The 11,384-nt window shown below is 51.1% G+C and overlaps 1 protein-coding gene across 1 annotated transcript; it reads right to left on the bottom strand.

Annotated features, from left to right (window-relative positions):
* Positions 1–1,076: 1,076 nt before the first annotated feature.
* On the bottom strand, positions 1,077–10,679 carry CCDC105 (coiled-coil domain containing 105). Its single transcript, XM_043464424.1, has 7 exons — positions 9,985–10,679; positions 8,016–8,120; positions 2,985–3,183; positions 2,650–2,816; positions 2,394–2,489; positions 2,192–2,305; positions 1,077–1,445 (listed from the first exon to the last, which is right to left on the bottom strand). Exons 1-7 carry the CDS (start codon positions 10,552–10,554, stop codon positions 1,194–1,196), a joined length of 1,503 nt encoding a protein of 500 aa, XP_043320359.1. The 5' UTR covers positions 10,555–10,679; the 3' UTR covers positions 1,077–1,193.
* Between the last annotated feature and the right edge of the window lie 705 nt (positions 10,680–11,384).

The following is an 11,384-nucleotide window of genomic DNA, read 5'->3' as shown; positions in this document are numbered from 1 at the left end:
CCCTACTGTGTACACAAGTCTAGAACCTGGCACTTTATAAGGGCTTAGTAAGTGAATGAAGGAGGCTGTGAAATTTGAAGAAGCAATATCCACCCACCCCCACCCCCAGCCCTGGTAAGTGGAGATAAGGGCAATGGGAAGCAGGGAGGGCTCAACTGCACCTCCTTATGGCCTTCGCTTGTGGCTCAGATGGTAAAGAATCCGCCTGCAATGAGGGAGACCTGGGTTCAGTCCCTGGGTTGGGAAGATCCCCTGGAGAAGGGAACGGCTTCCCACTCCAGTATTCTGGCCTGGAGTATTGCATGGACTGTATAGTCCATGGGGTCACAAAGAGCTGGACACGACTGAGTGACTTTCACTTTATGGAGTTGCTTGGGGACTGGGAAAATAAACAGCCTCCACTAGAGAGAGCTCCAGGGGAGGAAGTTATATCCCTGTGTGTGTGTTTTGTCAATAAAGGCAGAATCCCAGTTCTGCTTCGAGAGCAAGCTGTAGAGTCAGGTATTAAAATTCCAGTTCTTCCAATGACTAGCTGAGTGACCTCCGGCATCTGCTTAGCCGCATTGTGCCTCACTTTCCTCAAGTGTAAAATGGGAATAGTAATTCATCTGCAGTTAAGGATGTTTTATATACAGTCACCATTCTCCTACCCGCTTACAACAAGCCTCCGAAGTTAATGCTACAATTCTACAATTCTACAGGCTGGAGACACCGAGGCCAGAGACAAGTAGTGACTTGACTAAGGCCACATAATCTGAAATTGGGGAGCCGGGATTTGAACCCCCAAAATACAGTGGCCAAATCCATCCTATCACTAACAACTTCCAGGATGCAAAGCCTATAACGTGTTGTAGGATAAGTGATCAGCTGGTCAGATGGTAAAGACTCTGTGTGCAAAGCAGGAGACCCATGTTCCATCCCTGGGCCGGGAAGACCCCGCCCCCCCAACCCACTCCAGTACTCTTGCCGGGGAGATCCCGTAGACAGAGGAACCTGGCTGGCTACAGTCCATGGGGTCGCGAGAGTCGGACTCGACTTAGCGACTTAAGCATCACCACCACGCGCCTAATAAGTGGTAATTATGCATTCTCATTTTGAATTATAATTCTGCTAGAGGGCGCTCTGAGGGCGAAGGGGGTCAGGAGAGAGGGAGGGCCGCTGGGCTGTGGGCTGCTGGGGCAGGGGTGCGCCGGTCACTTGGCGGCAGCGGAGTTGGACTGCAGGCGCGGCGGCGTGCGTGGGTCCCAGTCATTGACCAGGCGCTGCGCTTGCTCGAAGCACACGTGCGGGTGCCGCTGGCGGAGGCGCAGGCGCACCACGCTGTAGTCCACGTCGTGCCCGATCTTCTTGCAGTTGAAGCTCCAGGTGAGGTTCTTGCGCATGGCGAGCAGCTCATCCAGGTTCTTTTCAACGTGCGAGATGTGGCGCTGCAGCTTGTCAGTGCCCTGGGCACCAGGAGGGGCGGTGTTGGGAGACAGGCGAGCCAGAGCGTGGCGCTGTCTAGGCTGGGCGGGCACTCCTGGGCCAGGTGTGCGTGTACAAGGACGACGGCTGAAGAGGGGGCGGGCCGCAGGTTGGGGGGGTGGGGGTGGGGCCTCACATCTGAGTCAGGTGTGCGTGTGGAAGGACCTCGCCTGGGTAGGAGCACACCTAGGAGGGGAGAGCCTAGAATGGGGTTGGGGGTTACACGCCTGGGCCAGAATGTACTTGGAAAAGAACCTGTGACAGGGCGTGTATGAAGAAGCGGATGCTCATGAAGGTGAGGGGACGGGCGGACCTTGGATAGAAGTAGGGCAGAGACTGGGGGAACTTATTTGAGATGGGTGTGAGTATTGAGCTTCCCAGGTGGCTCGGTGGTAAAGAATCCGCCTGCCAATGCAAGAAATGCAGGAGACCCAGGTTCCATCACTGGGTTGGGAGGATCCCCTGGAGGAAGAAATGGCAACCCACTCCAGTATTCTTGTCTGGAAAATCCCATGGACAGAGGAGCCTGGTGGGCTGCACCCATGGGGTAGCAAAGAGTTGGACTCTTCTGAGCATGCTGCACATGTGAATATTGAAGGCATCCGGCTGGGGGTGGGGGGAGCTGAAGGACTCACAGACCCGGGTCAGGGGTCTCACCTGGGCTGTGTGCTGGAGAAAGGAGTCTTACCAGGGCAGGGCCTGGCGGGAGGGGCTGAGAGGGGCTTACCTGGGCGAGGCGCGTGGCCTCCGGAAGTTGGGTGCCCACATGTCTCTGATACATGCGAACCAGAGGTCTGTCCAGTTTCTCTCGAGTCTCCAGGTGACTTTTGGACAGAGGACCCTGGCGGAGTGCGGTGTGCAGAGCCGTGAGGTTTCACCTCCTGGACGCCCATGGCCGCATCCCCGCAGACCCTTTCCCCCAGATCTACCTTGATGAGGCCGCGGGTGATGTACATCTCCTGGTTGAATTTCGTGCACCGGTGGATCGTTCCCCTCATGAGTCCTAAGGTCATGTTCAGTCTATCCTGGGTGGGTGGGAGCACAGCGCGGAATCACACCGGCTTCCCGTCCCCTCTCCGCCTACGTCCCTCCGCCGCCCCCCACCCACCCCGCATCTCCCTCCTCCATACTATATAGCATTCTAGACTCCAGCCGCCAACTAGGAGCGGCGCCAGCGGGGCGCACCTTCAGCTCCAAGGTTTCGCGCATTTTCTGCGCTAGCGAGGCGCACACGCGGTCGCTTATCTGCTGCTGTTGCTCTCGGATGTCCTCCTCGTTCTTTGCCATATCTAGCAAAGTGTCCTTGGACTCCATTAACAGTCGCTTGGCTTCGTACAGCGCCGCGGCGCACTCTGCAGGCGTGGGGAGCGGGGTGTATGCGCGTGTTAGGCGCTCAGTCGTGCCTGACCGTTTGCGACCCCGTGGAGTGTAGCCCGCCAGGCTCCTCTGGCCGTGAAGTGGGGGAGCAGTTGGGCGCCAAGGGCGCCCACTCTGCTGGACTCATTTCTGCGCGGTTTTACCTGGGGTATAGGTGCCCACAGGGTCTGGAGGCGGGGTTTTCAGGCCCTGAGTGCGCGGAGTGGGGACTCGGGTGATGTTGACCCAAGAGTGGCGGCCCGCCTGCTCCAGAACCTTGTCCAGTGGCTGGTTCATTAGCTCCACAGCTTGGAGTCTCTCCTTACAGCAGAAGACCAGAGAGTCACGACAGGAGGCCAGGGTCTGGGAGCGAGGAAGGAGAGGCAGAGAAGGTTAATTGTAAGCTGGGAGACAGGGGGAAGTGACTGAAAGTGGGGCTTCCCAGGTGACTCAGTGGGAGAGAATCCACTCGCCAATGCAGGAGATGCTTGTTTGATCCCTGGGTTGGAAAGATCCCCTGAAGAAGGAAATGACAACCCACTTTTGCCTGGAAAATCCATGGACAGAGGAGCCTGGTGGGTTTAGTCCATGGAGTCGAAGCAAGATTGAACCCGACTTAATGACTGAACAACAACAAACAAAAGTTCCCCAGCCAGGGATCGAACCTGCATCCCCTGCTTAACCACTGGACCACCAGGGAAGTCCCCATCGTTTTTTTTTTTTTTTAATAAAACTGTATTGGAACATGGCCATGCTCATTCATGTAGGTATTGTTTCTGGCTATTTATGTACTCCACCGGCCAAATTAAGTATGATCTTCCTCAAGTTACAATAGGGTTACATCCCAGTAAACACATTGTAAGTTGAAAATATTATGTTGAAATGCATTTAATACACTTAATCTTATTGGATATCATAGCTTAGCCTAACTTACCTTAAATGTGCTCAGAACGCTTACATTAGTCTATAGTTGGACAAGATCATCTAACACAAGGCCTATTTCCTAATAAAGTGTTAAATAGTACTTGTAATTTATCGAATACTGTACTGAAAGTGAAAACCAGAATGGTTGTATGGGCACAGAATAGCTAGAAGGGCATCAGTTATTTACCCAGTGGCTGACTGGGAACTGTGACTCACTGCTGCTGCCCAGCTCAGGTGAGAGTATTGTACTGCATATTGCTAGCTCAGGAAAAGATAAAAATTCAAGATTAGAATTATAGTTTCTACTGAATATGTATCACTTTGCACCATTAAGTTGAACCTTGAACCATAATTTGAGGACCATGTAGAATTGTGACAGAGATTGTATTGCACACAAAGCTTAAAAAAATTAACTACTTGACTCTTTAGGAACAAGCTCTTGAAATTTGAAATGTCATATAAACAGAATCATACAGTGTGTACCTTTTACGTCCAACTTCTTTTGCTGAATATTATTTCTTTGGGATTCATCCATTTGGGTAAAAAATGGATATAAAGTCTTTCATTCATTAAATTTAAATGTTCATTAAGCCCTTACTGTATTCTAGGCATTGTGCTAGGTTGCAGGGATGTCATGGGGGAAAATGACCCAGTTTCTGACCAAAAATGTGCAGATAAGCATGGCTAGTGAGTGAATCAGAGAAATGGGGATTATCTGGAAGGGTGGGATCAAAAGATTAATTTGGCTGTGCTGGGTGTTAGTGGAAGCATGCTGGATCTAGTTCCCTGACCAGAGATCAAACCCATGTCCCTTGCAGTAGAAGCATAGTCTTAACCAGTGGACCACCAGGGAAGTACATATTTTCTATGACAAATATAGACAGCATATTAAAAAGCAGAGTCATCACTTTGCTGATAAAAGTCCATATAGTCAAAGGTATAGTTTTTCCAGTAGTCATGTATGGATGTGAGAGTTGGACCTTAGAGAAGGCTGAACGCCAAAGAATTGATGCTTTCAAATTGTGATGCTGGAGAGGACTCTTGAGAGTCTCTTGGACTGCAAAGAGATCAAACCAGGCAATCCGAAAAGAAATCAACCCTGAATATTCATTGGAAGGACTGATGCTGAAGCTGAAGCTCCAATACTTTGGCCACCTGGTGCAAAGGGAGACTCATTAGAAAAGACCCTGATGGTGCGAAAGCTTGAGGACGGGAGAAGGAGGGGGCGGCAGAAGATGAGATGGTTGTATGGCATCACTGACTCAATGGACATGAATTTGAGCAATTTCTGGGAGACAGTAGAGGACAGAGGAGCCTGATGTGCTACAGTTCTTGGGGCCTCAAAGAGGCATGACTTATCAACTGAATGAAAACAACAAAAAACAGATGAAAATTAGCCACTTAAGCCACTTTAAGTGTACAGTTCAGTAGCAGTAAGTATATTCATGATGTGTAACCGCCACCACTGTCCATTTCCAGAACTTTTCATCATCCTAAGTAGATCTGTGTCCATTAAAGGATAATCCCCCATTTGTTCACTGTTGAGAGTGATCTGATGAAGAAAGAAATATGGATGATGTAGGAGAAGGGGGAGGAGGTGGGTATAGTAGGTAGATGGAATTATAGGGTTGGTAGAGGAAAAATGAGAGAAATTCTCTTCAGTGGTTTCCATGCATTGGGGTCATTCTTTGAAAATGAAGAAAGAGCAGGGAGTTGGACAGATATGAAGGAAGAGAGGGCATGAAATAACTTGCACAGTGGGACAGCAAGTCTTCCAGAGACACAAGTGAGATTTCTGGGAACCCTCTTACTGTCAATCTGAGATTTGAGCTCATGCTTTTAAGTTGAAAGGGCTTCCCTGGTGGCTCAGTGGTGAAGAGCCCGCCTGCAATGCAAGAGATGTGGTTCAATTCCTGGGTCGGGAAGATACCCTGGAGAAGGAAATGACAACCCACTCCAGTATTCTTGCCTGGGAAGTCCCATGAACAGAGGAGCCTGGCAGGCTACAGTGCATGGGGTTGTCATAAAAAGAGCCGGACCTGACTTAGTGACTGAACGACAACACAGCAGCACTCTTGGGTTTCCATCTGTCTTTTCCCACCTCCCTATTTCATTTTCTCTCTTGCAAGCCCTTCCTTACCAGGGCCACCTTCAGGGTCTTCTCCCTTGTCTGTTTCAGACTTACTTGAAGGATTTTTCAGGATCACCAGATTTAAAGGAATATGACAGCAGCCTGGAGGTACAATATGATTGTTCAGTCCCCTAGTCATGTCTGACTCTTTGCGACCCCATAGACTGCAGCACACCAGGCCTCCCTGTCCCTCACCATCCAGAGTTTGCCCAAGTTCATGTTCATTGGAGCCTGGCAGGCTACAGTCCATGGGGTCATAGAGTCGGATACGACGAGTGACTAAGTACACACAGCACATGTCCATTGCATCGGAGGTGTAATAGGTTGAGTGCAATTAAGGTTCAGCACCACGGACAGTGGCACATCGGCTCCTAACTCCACCCACGTTTCCCCAACTCCACCCTCCCAACCCTGGCTGGTCCCTTATTTGAATGACCCTTTAATGTGAATTCCTCGAGGGCAAGGCTTGTTCACAACTTGTCCCAACTGCCAAACACAGTGCCTGGGACACCAGGGTATTGGATTAATATTTGTCAAATGGATAAGTCACAAGTGCATACAGGCTCCTTGAAACCTACTTTCATGTCTCCATTAGTGATGTCATAAAGAAATCCTTGTTGCAAGAGTGAAAGGATGCAGTGAGAGGCCATCTCTGAATGGAGCTGATAAAGATGAGCACACAGTACAGAGTAAAGAGCTCAAGACACCTGAGTTGAAACATGAGGAAGTTCTCACACTTCTGGGTACATATATAAAGGAAATCAGGACCTTGAAGGGAAATAATTGCCATGCACATTTTAGCATTATTCATCAGCTGAGACATAGAAACAATCTAAATGTCTATTGACAGATGAATGGATAAAGAAAATGTGATATTATATATATAGTATATATATATATATAATATAGTAATTATCAGTAGTAGCAATAGTGAAAGTCGCTCAGTCATGTCTGACTCTTTGTGACCCCATACAGTTCATGGAATTCTCTAGGTCAGAATACTGGAGTGGGTAGCCTTTCCCTTCTCCAGAGGATCTTCCCGACCCAGGAATTGAACTGGGGTCTCCTGTATTGCAGGCAGATTCTTTATCAACTGAACTATCAGGGAAGCCAATTAGTAGTAGCAATATTTTTATATTAATAAAGTTACTATACTAATAATTGTACTATATAGCAGGACTTGCTTGCTGGTCCATGGTTAAGAAGCCATCTGCCAATGTAGAGGACATGGGTTGCATTCCCGATCTGGGAAGATCCCACATGAAGTGGGGCAACTGAGCCCTTGTGCTGCAACTCCTGAACCTTTGAGCCACAACTGCTGAAGCCTATGAACCTAGAGCCTATGCTCTGCAACAAGAGAAGCCGCAGCAATGAGAAGCCCGTGCACTGCAACTAGAGAGTAGCCCCACTCACTGCAACTTGATAAAGCACTTGGCAGCAACAAAGACCCAGCACAGCCAAAAATAATTTTTTTTAAAGAAATAAAATACATACACAATTTAAAATAGTAAGTTGTACTTCTCTAAAGCTGGAGGAAGAAAAAGACACCTGAACTGAAATCACAGCCTCACCACTGGCTAGCTCCATGGCTTGGGTGAGGTCACATCTTTCTGAGCCTTGAATTCCCCATCTCTAATGAGAATCATAGTTTCTGTTTCACAGGAGGGTTTTAAGGACTTAACAACAGGACAGGGTTTGGCACAGAGGGGCGTCCTTAGTCACTCAGTCATGTCTGAATCTTTGCAACCACATGGACTATAGCCCACCAGGTTTCTCTGTCCGTGGGATTCTCCAGACAAGAATACTGGAGTGGGTTGCCATTCCCTTCTCCAGGGGATCTTCCCAACCCAGGGATGGAAACTGTTTCTCCTGCATCACAGGTGGATTCTTTACCATCTGAGCTACCAGGGCACAGAGGTGAGGGGTGTTCATTGTTATTTTGAGGCCCAATTTCATCTCTCAGAGCTTCAGTCTTTCCATTTCCTAAAGTGGAAATACAGTGAATGTCATGTCAGGGTGGGATGGGTGTGTGGCTTGAAGGATTTGCTGTTGCTACAATCCTCAAGGTTAAAACTGTTTGCCCATGAGGCAGCCAAAGGTCCCCTCCAATCCCCTTAACCTGGCTCCAGGTGTCCCAAACCTTGAGCAGGGCCTCTGATTTTTCCATATCTGTCTCCATCTTCCTCTTCATGCTCTTTAGCTCCTCTCTTTCCCAGGTAAGCATACTGTCAGCTTTGTCAGAGATCTGGAAAACAAGAAGAGAATTCTTCACACCTGTGGGAGAGGACTAGAGGGGAGAGCTCTTTTTCTAGAATAGGACAGAGTTTGCCAACCTCAGAAACTCTGGGTTTGGGGAATGGAGTTGGGGGCACTCTCATGCTTTGGGGATCTCACTCTCTGAGAAGCATTTACCCTTTTAGGGAGCTCTCACCAGGGCTTCTCTGGGGGCTCAGATGGTAAGAATCCACCTGTGATGCAGGAGAAACAGGTTCCATCCCTGGGTAGGAAAGATCTCCTGGAGAAGGGAATGGCAACCCACTCCAGTATTCTTGCCTGGAGAATTCATTCCATGGACAGCTATTCCTGGTGAGCTACAGTCCACAGGGTCCTAAAGAGTTGGACATGACTGGGTGACTAACTCTTTCACTTGGGGGAGGTCTTACCCTCTAGAGAGCAGGGCTGGGGGCTTCTTCCTTTTACAGATAAGAGCCCAGTGAGCTGGGATGGAGATGACTTAACTTGGGGGAAAGTTATCATTGCTCTTTGGGGCTGAGGGGCTCCCCCTTCCTTGGTGATGATCTTATCCTCTCTCCCAGGCTACAAGTGAAGGAGTCTCATCATAGCGATGATGGGGTTTGCCCTTTTGAGGGCTTATTGTTTGGATTTGGGGGCTGGGACTCGGAAACCCACCCTATGGGTGGGTGGGTGGGGGTCTCATCTCTCCCCAGGGAGGCTGGAATATTGTCCCCTTTGGGGATGGCCATCGAGGATTTCACTTTAGGGGGAGGATTTTACCAGGGCTGGAACTAAGGGGTCTCACTCTTTCCCCCTGGCTAAGGGTTTAGCTCTCAGGTGCAGGACTGAGGAGTCTGAGGGTCTCAGTTTTTAGGCAGAACCTGTCCCTCTCCTGATTCTAACCCTAACCCCTGTGAGGCCTGGGATGGGGTTCTCATTCCCTGAGGCTGGGGGTGTGTCTGGTGCACGCTGTTCAGTTATGTCAGATGCCTTTCTAGGCTATGGACTGCAGCCCACCAGGCTCCTCTGTCCATGGGATTTTTCAGGCAAGAATATTGAAGTGGGTTGCCATTTCCTCCCCCAGGGGATCTTCCTGACTGAGGGATGGAACCCGTGTCTCTCCTGCATTGGCAGGTGGATTCTTTACCACTGAGCCCCCTGGGAAGCCTGGGGAAGGGGGGAGTTGGTTAGGGTTTAAAAAAATATTATGAGTAGAATTTTATCTGTTGGGACTAGGACATCACCCACTGCTCAGCTGGGGGCTTCTTGTGTGTTTTCAGTGTGGTTGGGGGGTTGGGGCACTGAAGGTCTCATGCACGGGGGTTGGGGGTGGAGAATTTCACCCTCTTGTCTAGGCTGGGAGTGGTAGATTTTACTCTTTGGTAAATCTAGCTTCTTGTCTGACTCAAGGGTCCCACCTTCTCTCCCTAGCAGGGAGACTGAGAGATATCTCCCTCTGGGGGCAAGGTTTCCCTGGTGGCTCAGATGGTAAAGAATCTGCCTGCCATGCAGGAGACCTCGGTCCGATCCTTGGGTGGGGAAAACCCCCTGGAGGAGGGCATGGCTACCCATTCCAGTATTCTTGCCTGGAGAATCCCATGGACAGAAGAGCCTGGTGGACTACAGTCCATGGACGGGAGAAAGAGTTGGACACGACAGAACGACTAACACTTCTGGGGCAAGGGGTTTGAGGATCGCATCCGTTTGGGAGGATCTCTGTCTCTGGGGCCGGGAACCAAGGCACCTCATCTTGGGGTGGAGTTGGGCCTGCGATGGGGGAGTGTTTCCTCTCTAGGGTGGATTTTGCCCAGTCTGCGCATCTGGGAGCAGAGGCCTGAGTCTTTGCGGCTGGGCTGGGGCGGGGGTGATCCCACCGTCTCAGATTTGGGCCGGTAGCCCCGCAGCTTGACGCTCTGCTGGTTAATCAGCAGTGCTTTGCGCACTTCGCTGAGCCTGCGGTCGGTGGCCTCGCGCTGCCGCTGCAGCAGGCGCAGCTGCCCATTGATCTGGTGCTGCGCGCGGCCGAGGCGGGCGGCGGTGAGGCGCGCCCCGCGGGCGTGGGCTTGCACCACCTCGGCGGTCTGCAGGGCCCGCGCGTCACGGTGCATGGGCAGCGGCAGGCGGGCGTGCCAGGCCGGCGGCTTCATCTTGCTCTTCCACAGCGTCACGCCCTCGCCGGGCGGCGGCTTCTCCATGGTGCTGCCCCCTTTGAGCATCTCCACGCGGAAGCGCCAGGGCAGAATGTAGGCTGCCCGGCAGAGGTGGTGCGCCAGGTTTGGGTCCCGCACGCTGTCATCCGGTTGCCACATGGTCACCGCCTCCTGCCCGCAGCGGTCGGTCAGCTGATGTGCCTCGTCCGTCAAGGCCCTGGTCGCCTCGCGCCATGCCGGATGCCCAACACGCGTGTCCTGGCTGTGTTCCACCGGGGGTATCAACACGGGCATGATCCCTGTTTGGTGTCCAGGCCTGGCTTGAGATCCTTGCCTGGAGGGGCAGGGACCACCCCCCTCAATGACACGCAACTCCTTCCTGGACTAAGAAGTTTGTGAAACAGAGCCCTCTTGACTATGACGAGCGGTGGCAACGGCATAGGCGGAGTTCCAAAAGTGGGGGAGGGGAAAGGCTACAGAGACCGGCTGGGTGGAATCTTAGGAGCTAGGCAGAGGCAGCTTGGAATCCTGGCTCCTTGGGAAAGGTTCTACCTTATGGAGCCCACCTCTCCTGTTGCTCCTTACCCTCTTACCTGCTTACCCAGGAACATGGATGAGGCTTCTTCCGGCTCCGTTGTTCAGTGGCCAAGTCGTGTCTGACTCTTTGTGACCCCTCGAGCTGCAGCACGCCATGCTTTTCTGTCTATCACTGTCTCTCTGAGTTTGCTCAAACTCATGTCCATTGAGTCAGTGATGACATCCAAGCATCTTCTCCAGCTCTGAGGATGGGGCTAAGGTTTCTCCCACTTTAGACCTTTGGATTTGTTGTTCCGTCTGTGTGGCATACTCCTTTCCACCTTCTTCCCGAGGCTGCCTCCTATTCAGTCTTCAGAACCCAGCTGTATCTGTCAATCGATCCATCTAAGTTGTGCTAGATATATCGAGTGCTAGGTTGTTGTTGCACTTTTCTCTGGTTGTAGAGAGCATTCCTACAACTGTACAAAGCTCTCTACAATGCTGTAGAGAGCATCCCACAGCATTCCTCTGTGGGATGGCGCGTGGGCTTCTCATTGCGGTCGCTTCTCTGGTTGTGGAACACAGGCTCTAGGGCATATGGGCTTCAG

The sequence above is a fragment of the Cervus canadensis genome, chromosome 4 (genome assembly GCF_019320065.1).
Source record: "Cervus canadensis isolate Bull #8, Minnesota chromosome 4, ASM1932006v1, whole genome shotgun sequence".
Taxonomy (NCBI): domain Eukaryota; kingdom Metazoa; phylum Chordata; class Mammalia; order Artiodactyla; family Cervidae; genus Cervus; species Cervus canadensis.
The sequence above is the reverse complement of the archived record's forward strand: the minus strand, read 5'-3'. Positions and strand labels throughout refer to the sequence as shown.

Excerpts from the sequence above, each read along its gene's own strand:
- CCDC105 (XM_043464424.1), bottom strand. The coding sequence starts at position 10,554 with ATGCCCGTGTTGATACCCCCGGTGGAACACAGCCAGGACACGCGTGTT. Across the intron at positions 3,184-8,015 it reads AATCAGAGGCCCTGCTCAAG|ACCCTGGCCTCCTGTCGTGA; the intron begins GTTTGGGACACC and ends CCTCGCTCCCAG. Across the intron at positions 2,490-2,649 it reads GCGAAACCTTGGAGCTGAAG|GATAGACTGAACATGACCTT; the intron begins GTGCGCCCCGCT and ends CCACCCACCCAG.